General features: G+C 42.8%; 1 protein-coding gene across 8 annotated transcripts in view; it reads right to left on the bottom strand.

Moving 5' to 3' along the window:
• Window positions 1-1493: 1493 nt before the first annotated feature.
• Window positions 1494-10247, bottom strand: part of PRRC2B (proline rich coiled-coil 2B) — a 69151-nt gene continuing 60397 nt past the window's right edge. For 6 of the 8 annotated variants that reach the window (XM_038374450.2, XM_038374451.2, XM_043499062.1 and 3 more), the window contains 4 exons: window positions 8622-8798; window positions 7812-7903; window positions 7071-7152; window positions 1494-5702 (listed from right to left, as the gene is read on the bottom strand). In XM_038374450.2, the coding sequence (XP_038230378.1) occupies window positions 5562-5702; window positions 7071-7152; window positions 7812-7903; window positions 8622-8798 (492 nt within the window). In that variant the 3' untranslated portion in view covers window positions 1494-5561. Of the gene's footprint in view, window positions 5703-7064; window positions 7153-7811; window positions 7904-8621; window positions 8799-9194; window positions 9325-10247 lie in introns of those variants that run through there. The other 2 variants (XM_043499060.1, XM_043499061.1) reach the window with 1 other exon arrangement.

The following is a 10247-nucleotide window of genomic DNA, read 5'->3' as shown; positions in this document are numbered from 1 at the left end:
CCAGCCCGCGAAGCCCTCGGCTCGGGCAGGAGCGCGCGCGCGCCCACCTCACCCGCTCCCGCTGGCAGACCAATCACACCCCCCGGCTCGCGCAGCCTCCCCGCCCCACTGCGCAGCTGCGGCCGTGCTCACGGGCTCCGGAAGCTGCGTAATATCAGAGGCACAGCGGAAAGGCCGTTGCCCTAGCAGCGAGCTCGTGGGCCCAGGGGGATGGGGATGGGGGAGGGGGCGGAGTCGCAAATGCAAATTTCAAGAGCCAAGGCCTGGCTGGGCGGCTCCAGCGTCCCCCTAGGAAAGCCGCACCGGGGGAAGGAGGAGTGGATTCGGTTTTACAGGGGGAGAAACGGAGCCACAGAGGCGAAGCGGCTTCCTGACGCGAGAGGGAATTTTATCAGCATTTCCCCCCCACGGTCACGGCTCTGCGTGCTGGAGGGAGGCAGGCCGGCCCCTGCAGCCCCCCCGTGGTGTTTACATTACAGCTTCCATTGCTGGAGCTGTACCCTGCAGAAAAAGAGCGCAGGCCGAAGTAGTTCGGCAACAGGGCTTACAATCTTCTGCCTAGTCTATACATGAAGGACTGTAGGCCTCGTTACTAGCCTGTACAATACCTAGCACAACGGGGGGGGGGGGGGGTTAGGTATTACAATGATATAAATAAGCTATTAGAAACAATAGGAATTGTGTGTATTGTAAACCATTAGGAAAGGCAAACATCTGTTTAGTGACGGTAGAGAATGCGAAGTGAAGCATGAACTGTTCAGAGAGCATGGTAATAAGCATTACTAGCTACATACATCTCTTCCTAAAAATATAAACCAAACAACATCACACAGGGAATTTGAGAAAAGCATAATCTGCTTTATTTATTTTTTTAAACTTTTTTATTTAAATAAGGAGAATTCTTTCATATGGAAAGAGCTAATACAATCACATATTCGAAAGGAGAAACAAAAAGGTATGGAAAAGGAGGAAAAAGGGCAATAAAGAGTGTGCCACCACTGGCCTGGTGATTTCGTGATTTGAGTTCTGGTCCAAGTTAAAGTTTCCAAAAAATATAAACAGGTTGCACATTACACATTTATCCATCGTCTGCCCTTTCAAATATCTGGTCTACATGAAAAGACAAAGAGGAAAGGCCAAAAAAATTTTCCTATACACGTCATGAGGTTATAAGCTTTAAGGAGTACAATATCCCCTTTTGAAGCATCTGATGAAGTGAGCTGTAGCTCACGAAAGCTTATGCTCAAATCAATGTGTTAGTCTCTAAGGTGCCACAAGTCCTCCTGTTCTTTTTGCGGATATCCCCTTTAGAAACAATGAATGCAATTTATACAGAACCAGAGAAAGGATTCCAACTAAGGACAATGCCTTGACATGCTAAAGAGTGAGTGCCTTCATTGCTGCTGCTGTGATTCCCAGGACTACCGGTTAGCTATTGCCTGCAGACATCTTGAGGTGCTAAGGACAAATCATTAAATCCAAGAGATTCTCTATGCCGCTTGGGATGTCTTGGTGGCCTTTGGATTTAAAAAACAAACAAAAAAAATCCAAAAATACATAGTTGGACTGGTTCTGCCTCTTCACAAAGCCAGTAGTTCCATTGCTTTAGTAACTGTTCATCTCTTAGTGATGGGCCACAACTACATTACAAGGATTCTGCTTGTTGTTGTAAATATAATTCTTACTCATAAGAGAAATCTTTCATACAAGGAAACTGGGGGCTGTCTGCCAAAAATAGCTGACATTCCAAGAAATTAATCTGTGCTTAACTAGTCAGGAGCAAAACAGAAGAAGGATAACATAATGCAACAGAACAATTCTTAGCATGGAGTGGTGCTCATTTAAAAGTGAATATAGTAGCCTGCCAAAAAGTCAGAGCTTAGCATTTCTGCTATGTCTCTCTTTATGTATCTATATAAATATACATGAGCCAGAGGGCAGCTTGTAGCTTTGCAGCATTCTCCCAAACAAATCTGTTAAATGGTGCACCTCTCTGCATGTACACAAACACACAGGAGATTCAATGGGCTGAGAACACATTCAGAGTTACTGAATGCTGTACAGCTGTCAAATGGGAAAGCCAACAGTGAGTTATGAAAGATCAACACCACCACCAGCTTCACTAGTGACTGTGCTGATTTAACCTTTCATTTAAAATGTACAGGGCATCTTTTTCAAAACTCACATTAATTTTTGTAATTGAGAGCTAAAAGCAGACTGAACACAGAGGAAAGCAGGTAGCACTGAATGCAGCTGACAGGCCAGTAGTCACTGTGCATAATAGGATAATATTTACCCACATACATGCTTCAGGCCTTCCGCTAAACTGTCTGGTTAAACTGCAGAACACAGTCAGCCTCTGAATACTTCTGCTTAACCCACTGTTATGAGAGTATGGATTCCACCTCTCCCTCCCACTGCATACTGTATCTGTTTGGCAGCCAGTTTGCAGATAAAGCAAATTTCAGCAGCAAAGAAGTCATTATGGGGCCCCACATTTCAGCAATGGAGATGGCAAGTAGAAGTAACGACCTATAAATCCATCAACATTCCATGCATCTCCAACCTCTCCCTCCCAAAGATGAACTGGTATAGGGCCCAGAGACCTTTACATTTCTGTACCTTGAGGACTGGAGACAGTTCCATTTATTTGACTCCAAGAGCATCACAGACTGCACTAACCTTGTACTAGCGCTAATAAACAACATGGCAGAGAAGTTAAAACTTTGGGCTCTAAAACTGCTTTCCATCAGACAAAAATCCATTAAGTGAAAGAGTCTTGTAAACCGCAGCTGACAGTCACGCAAAGGTGATGAATGGAATGAAGCTCTCATGCATTTCTTGGCCTTTCCTCCACAGAATAATTCAGACATAATATATAAATAGAGCAGTGAAACATTTACTTTTTCACCTAGACCTACAACATCAAATACATATAAATAAATTTTAGTGTTTTATTCTGTTTGGGGATGAAGGGGGTAAAGGAGAAAGCGGGATTACCTTTTTCAACAGGAAGTACTATAGTTCTGATGGCATGTACACCAGAGGGACTGAAACATCTCATATCTAGCAATAACCTGATTTCTCCAACACATAGGACCATTCAAGAGGTCTTATATGATGAAGGAAAAAGGTCCGAGTCTTTGAAAAGACTAAATAGTGTGTCTAGGGATGGAAGGAAAGAGAAGAGAGGCTTGGATAAGTCTTTAGTCATTAGACTCCAGTCTAATATTATCTTGGGCCAGCTGGGCAAAGGGGGGGGGCAGGAGGACAGGAGGGCCCCACAATGTAATAAAGACATTTTAGCCAATTCAATTGCTCACAAGATTTCAAGGTGAAGGTGGGGAGGGAGACAGGAATAGAAGGGGGCTGGATTACTCACTGGTGGAGGAGTCTTTGGAAAATGTCGGGAGCAGGAATGAAGACTAGCAGATGAGAAAACAAGTTTGGGAGATTTCTGAAGGCTCTGTGTGTCGTTAATTCTCAAGGTCTGTACTTTGTAGAGTGCTAGAGATATGGTGACACACTACTGTAATGTTAAAAATCCACAAAATTAAAAAGAAAGTTCTGTTTTTGTTTTTTTAAAAGTACCAACCTGTCCCAATCCCTTCAGGGTTCTTTACCATGCTCTGAGGGGACATTACTATGTCTAAGTTAGTTCAGGTGTCTAAACTCTTCCTAATGTTATTGAAAAACCTGATTTATACCTAGCTTAAAACTTCAAATGCATCTCTAGAAAATCCTGGAGAACCTTCTCTTCTGAAAAAAAAAAAAAAAAAAAAAAAACACTTTCAGACGACTTCCCAATTACATTCTTTGTTCAAAATGTCTTCTTTGGAACCACCAGCAATTTACCTCCTGCCATCTAGCATAGGTAGATGGTATAGTCGGTAAGCTATCATCTACCAGAGAAGTGACATTCTCCTTCCCTAATTTCAGAGTAACAGAGTCCATTCTTTATTTTTTAAGAGCTAAATAATACAAACAAGTTAGCTGGAGGTGGTTCAGTTTACTTAAGACCAATATCAGCTTTAACCCAAGCACCTTCAGGAATGGCAAGTCAGTCCTGTAAGACAGATAGATAGATACACAACACCCAATCAAAACAAAACAAAACAAAAAAAGCAACCTCCAAAACTCTTCCCATTGGGACCTTTTTTTAACATGCCCCCAAATTCTTTTGAGGAAGTGCATACCCACTGGATACAACTGCACCAAAAGGAGAGAACCACTTCTTGTTAGTTTGGGGAAGGAGAGAACACAGGGATGAATCAAAACTGCCTCTATGCAACCATATGATTCTGATGCAAAAAAAAAAAAAAAAAAGAATTGAATTTGTGTACAATGACTGGGGTTTCCCACTGGTTTGTGTCCATGGGAGTTGTGCAAAAAGCTGTGAAGATGAGAAAGAAGCAGAGAGCAAGACCTGGAGAAGTAGGGGGAGAGAAGCTCAGAGAGCAGCCCCATGAGGCAAGGAGGCATAAAGAATTAGAGCGGCCAAGGATGGAGCATAGAGAGAGCATCACAACTACAAAAAGTAGTCCAAATAGACCTGTTGGCTCTAGCCAACTCTTCTGACCCATGCAAGGTGTGGAGATTCATTAATAGATTTTACATTTTGTAAATCCATGATTTACCTTTCGCTGTACATTTGGCAGTCTCCAAAATAAAACCCAACCCACAAAAACAACTAGATCCAAATGAGCTTGCAACAGAAATTCAGTGCCTTTCCTTAAAACAAAAACGCCACATTTTGTTGTGCACAGGGCACCCCAAAGCTACAGTTAAGTGGTGCAAGTTTCAAGATTAATGCATTGATCTACTATATACCTGTGTTACACATTTACTTCTAAAGCAAGCACCGCTTCTAGCTTAAAACCAAAATACTGAAAAATTACTGAATGCCTTAACTGTCCTGTATTTCTCTTAAACAAATAATCTGGATGGCTAAACCTCCGGGGGGAAGAGCACCCAAGCAATTCAATTTGAGAGAGACACAAGAGTCAATGTAGCACAGAACTGTATATAAAATTAAGCAGTTCTGTCTCAGAACATGATATTGGTTTGAGGAGTTATTTTCTGGGAGGAATGAGGGGGCAGAGAGAAGGGGGAAATGAGAGAACATATAAAAGTTTTGCAATAAACAAAGATATAGCTTTTTTTTTTTTTGTAAAAACCTCAGCTGCCTTTAAAATGAAAAACCTCCAACTAACCCTCTCCCCGTTGCCATTCTGCTGACACAGAAGTAGGGAAGGAGAAGGATGGCCTTTGCCAAATGAGCTATCCTGGCTACCTGTGGGTGGGGTATGAAAATAAAAACGGCTTGAGCCACTCAACAGTCACGTGGGGGCAGGTGGTTGGTTTGTTTTTTGAGCAAGCAGGTCAATGTCATATCCATTGTTTCAAACTGCTTTGTTGGGAGAGGGGCTCAGATTATGTCACATAAGTCAGTCTTGGTTTGATGGTAGATCTGGCCAGATTTTCAGAACTTCCAGTGGGATACAGGCTGAACTGCAATGCCTCCTTCAGCCAGTAGAGACAGCAGGTGATCACGGACTCTCCTAGGCCTTGCTTTCCTCCACTTTTACTGCTTGAGGTTTGATCGCTCCCGTGCGCACCGGCTTCATCTGGTTTGCAGAGGATGGTTCTTGCAATTTCACAGCTCCCAGGTTGTTTTTATTTTCATCCACTCGCTGCTTTGCCTTTTGATATAGAGAAACAAAGAATTAGCTAGCAAGGGGACCTAGGAATGAACAAAAAACAAAAGGTGTATAGCATAATTGACTGTGCAGCTCTGATGTAAAGGCTGCTTACTGGTAAGTATTTGGCACACTACTAGTCAGATCCCACCCAAAGTATACCCAAAGCAATAAAAGCAGGCAGCAATTTTAACACCAGCTTCCCTAAAGTGAGGTCTAGCAACCTGCAGAAGTTTCTTGGGCTACTGCTTTGCCAGATTGCTCAGTTACTCTCCCCTCTCATTTCTGATTACCCCTTCATGGATACATAGGGATACTTGTGTGGCCCATCACCAAAGGCTTCGAGCACCTCACACCCAGAAATATTGCTAAAACCTGTCAAGCATGTGAATTTGTTGGCTGTGTGTTGAAGCTGGTATCTCCCCCTACAAGACTAAGATAGTCACCCAAATGCGCTCCAAAATTCTAGTATTCCCCATTTTTGAGGCACTTTGCCCTTCTAAAGCACTTCACATGTAAGTATCCCAAAATGCTTTGCAATCATGAGCTATTGTAGTTTCAACATCAACTCCCCTCCCCAATTTTTACGGACAGGGAAAACAAAAAGACACCGACTTCCCCAAGGTCACACAACAAGTCTGTGGCAGGCCTGGGAACAGTATCCACATCTCCCCGTTATGTGCCATCCTCGACTTTTAGTGAGAAACCTCCAGGCTCCACCAAGGTAACTTCTCACCTGCTTTCCCTGGGGACTTTTCAGTAATTTGGTCTCATGTGTGGGTAGACAAAGACCAAGAAATAGATGGGGTAATATATTTTATTTCTGATATGCCCTTATCTCCCACTAGAGTGCTCAATAATAATACAATAAATGTATAATAAATAAAATCAAGTCAGGAGGACAGTAACAATTAAGGAGCCAACATTACCGTAACAGTACACACTTATGAGAAAACTGATGCATAAATAAGAAGTGGGGACAGGCTGGAGTGGGGCAGATTACTTAGAACTGCAAGGTCACCTAGCAAATGGGGTTCTGGTCAATGACTTAGGGTTCCTAGGTGCTGTGGTTATTCAAATAAAAATACCAAACAGCATAAACACAGCGAAAGCCCTTGAACAGAATCATGTTAAGGAAAAATCCGTCAGTGTTGCTAATGGGCTCACCATAGATAGTTAGATAAAGAGCACACGCACACAAACATGCACAGGGATGTCAAGGGGAAGCAAATTCCACATCCTAGCACTGCCAACAGCACAGGCATAGATGCCTGCCAGCTCAAAACATAATGACAGGATCTCTATGAATCAGGCAGCATGCAAGAGCAGATACTCTCAGGACAAGACTCAAAAGATATTAACATACTCTACCTGTTGTACATAGTGTCCCTGCACGGAACCCATGTTGACTGCTGGTCCAGATGGCTTCCCACTGGGGCTGGCAGAGCTAGGCCTAGAAATCAAAAGGATGAGAGCATACATGGAGCATTACCGATGGAACAGGAACACTGTCAGTGTGAAAACAAGGTCCCTTCACAGTACGCAAGAAGCAGGGCCAGTTGTGCATTAGAACATCCTTATATGGGCAGTTGAGCTCTTAAAAACGCCAACCCAAGTGAAAGCACATTCACTAGATGGGGAGAATATGCAACTAAGAATCAAGGAGGCTCAGAATCTGAGGTTTTAAGAGTTTCTGGACATTAGTCCCTCAGCTCCTTGGGCTTGTGAGGACAAAACTAGAATCCTGACATTTATTCCACATCCCAGCATTTCCACTTCGGCAAGGAGCACCAATTTAATTCCATTAGAATCTCAAGGCTCTCATGCAATCCCAGTAACTTTCTGCATTTCGCCGAAGTGCCACAGAGCTAATTAGGGTGGTTTGTGGGGATTTTCCCCCCCCAAACAACAAAGCTGTCCCAATGATACTTTTACATCAGTATCTGGACAAACGTAGATTCTACGTTTGAAGACATCAGTAGATCCTGCAGAAGAAAGCATGATACAAACACCATTTCTCTGCAAGTGCTAAGTACTATACACTGTCCCATTCAACACTTTTCAATCAAGACGTCATTCGGGAACTATGGGGCTACGCTCTGGATCCTTTACCTGTAAGTATGTGGTGATGGTACAGATCCTCCGGAGGACATGTTCTGTTTACCATCTGTGAAGTGAAACCCTTTCATTTCCATTTGGGAGGACTGAGAAGGGAAATGAGTTAGAAAATATCTTCTGTATATCTAAAGATCTCAAAGCACTTCACAAACAATTAAATCAATCTTTAGCCTGGCCCCCACCCCCTATCAAGCAGGTAATCATTATTCCCATTTTACAGATGGGGAAATTGAGGCACTCGGGCAAGATGACTTGCCCCAATTTGAGGCACAATCAGGAAGAAAACACAAAGGCCTGACTTCTAGCCACCCATGCTCTCTCCACATGAAAACACTCCTTATAAGAATACATCTAACCAGCCACAACATTGACACGTCCACTCATATGGAGACATTTTACAACTGTGTTGCACTTTAGGAGCTGTATTCCAGGTGTGCGTGTGGTTAATCACCCATCTGATTTCTAAGAAAACTTGGAGTTTACATTTAATTTAAATGGAAATTCCAAACTGGATCCAGATAGGGTTCTGATTCCTGGAAGTGGAATCATGAACAGCAGAAGAACTGGAGAGACTGCTGGCTTGGGCTTTGGAGACAGGAGTAATGGGGCCCCTTTGCTTCCACTCCAATCATAGGTTTGGAAGGACCCAGTAAGCAAGCACGACTCCCCATTAATGACAAACTGTATTCCCACAAGAGGTTCCCCCTGCCCCCCCCCTTTTTTTTTTAAACTATGGAGGGACCAAACCCAAATACAAGACTCCTTAAAGAATGCCAAGGTGTTCATGTAGTACTTAGCCCTTACCTCCCTGCTGGTAGTGAGGACAGAAGGCTGAGATCCAGATGGAAGAATCCTGCGGGGTGCTCCTACAGACAGATTCTGCCCCTGTGGAAGCTGGATGGACTGTGGTAAAATCAGTGGCTGCTGGCCAGAACCATAGCGGGGCAGAGGAAGCTGGGACCCAGGCATAGGCATTGTTAGCTGCATGAAAATTTACATGTGATTATTTAATGGAAATAACAATGGTTCGTCTCAACATGTTCCCTACTAATACCTTAAAAGCACAGCATTTTATGCTTAAAAGCATACCTAAAAGAAGCATCTTAAACCTGACACACTACTATAGAACAAATGCAGATGTGAACATTAAAGAGGGACTTTCATACTGAAAATCATTTTAAGATAGAGTTGCCAGACCCTGTAACCACACCATCTGTTCTTTTAATAAAAGTGCTGTTCTAGCAAGACTGTGCTCAGACACAGGGCTTTCCTGATCGCCTGGAGCCTTCATCGGTTCTTCTTCAGTCTTCCTCGTGGTGACTGCATGGCAAGCCCTCTGAGTGGTGATGGCAGCCACAATGGTGTCAGACAGCTCACCTTTTGTTTTCAGCTCGATGTCCACATCTAAAAATCTGCTATACTCCTCTGCTGGTGTGATTTCAGGGACTGGAACATCAGGAAGGTTCACACTGGCCTCAGCTTTACGTTCCATGACAGGCTTCAATCCCTTCTTGAAACAATTGATGATGGTGGTGGTTAAAAGTGATTAAAAAAATTAACTCAGGACTCAATGGCTATTAAAAAAGACCAAATTTTCAAAAGGGCTCGTAAAACATGGAGGGAGAACAAAGGCAAGAAGAGGCTACCATTTACAAACTCAGGCACAGTTCATATACACTGCCATGATCCTTAGCAAGCCGTGCTGCCCTTCTTTTTTTTTTTTTTTAAAATGAAGTGGATGCCCATACTTATCATGCTGTCCAAGAAACCTATTCACTTTGCATGTGGCTTTTCCTTCTGTTCCTTGCCACTTTTGCTAGTTATCAGAGATCTTTAAAACAAGAGTTCTCTCCCTCGCAGCCTCTCATTCCCTCTTACTCGATCTGGTAGTTCGCATAATTGCTGGATTTGGGACTTCCCATGACACCACATTGTAATGACATAGGTTTACAGCTTCATTACATGATCCAGGAAGGAAAGACCAGGTAACAAGGGATAAAGCACTTCTTCAAATACTTAGTTGGCCAGTAACCTCTTCATTTTCCCCAGCTAAGTTACTTTCTGTAATTAACAATCGTGTTCTTGAGCCTGCCTCAGCATGAAAGTCCCTCTTTAAGATAAAAGATTAGGAATATTCTGGTTTTTATTGTATTTTTTAAACATTTATTGTATTGCGCAATATAAGCAAAGTTTACAGCCAACTACAATACTTCTCCATGGAAGCAACTCAATAGTTGTGCTCAGTATCCATATAAACACAGCTGCCCTGACAGTAGGATTTATTGTGCCTTTCTGAACTATATTTAATAAAGAAAAAAGCAAGAGGATGACATGAAAACACAGTGAAACTTCTATTAAGATACCACCCAACAGACTAGCAGAAACTGTTAATTAGGCCAAAATGCTCAATTAATTGAAATAAAAAGAGAT

The sequence above is a fragment of the Dermochelys coriacea genome, chromosome 16 (genome assembly GCF_009764565.3).
Source record: "Dermochelys coriacea isolate rDerCor1 chromosome 16, rDerCor1.pri.v4, whole genome shotgun sequence".
Classification (NCBI taxonomy): domain Eukaryota; kingdom Metazoa; phylum Chordata; order Testudines; family Dermochelyidae; genus Dermochelys; species Dermochelys coriacea.
Note: the sequence above shows the minus strand (reverse complement) of the source record. Positions and strands in the feature narration are given on the sequence as shown.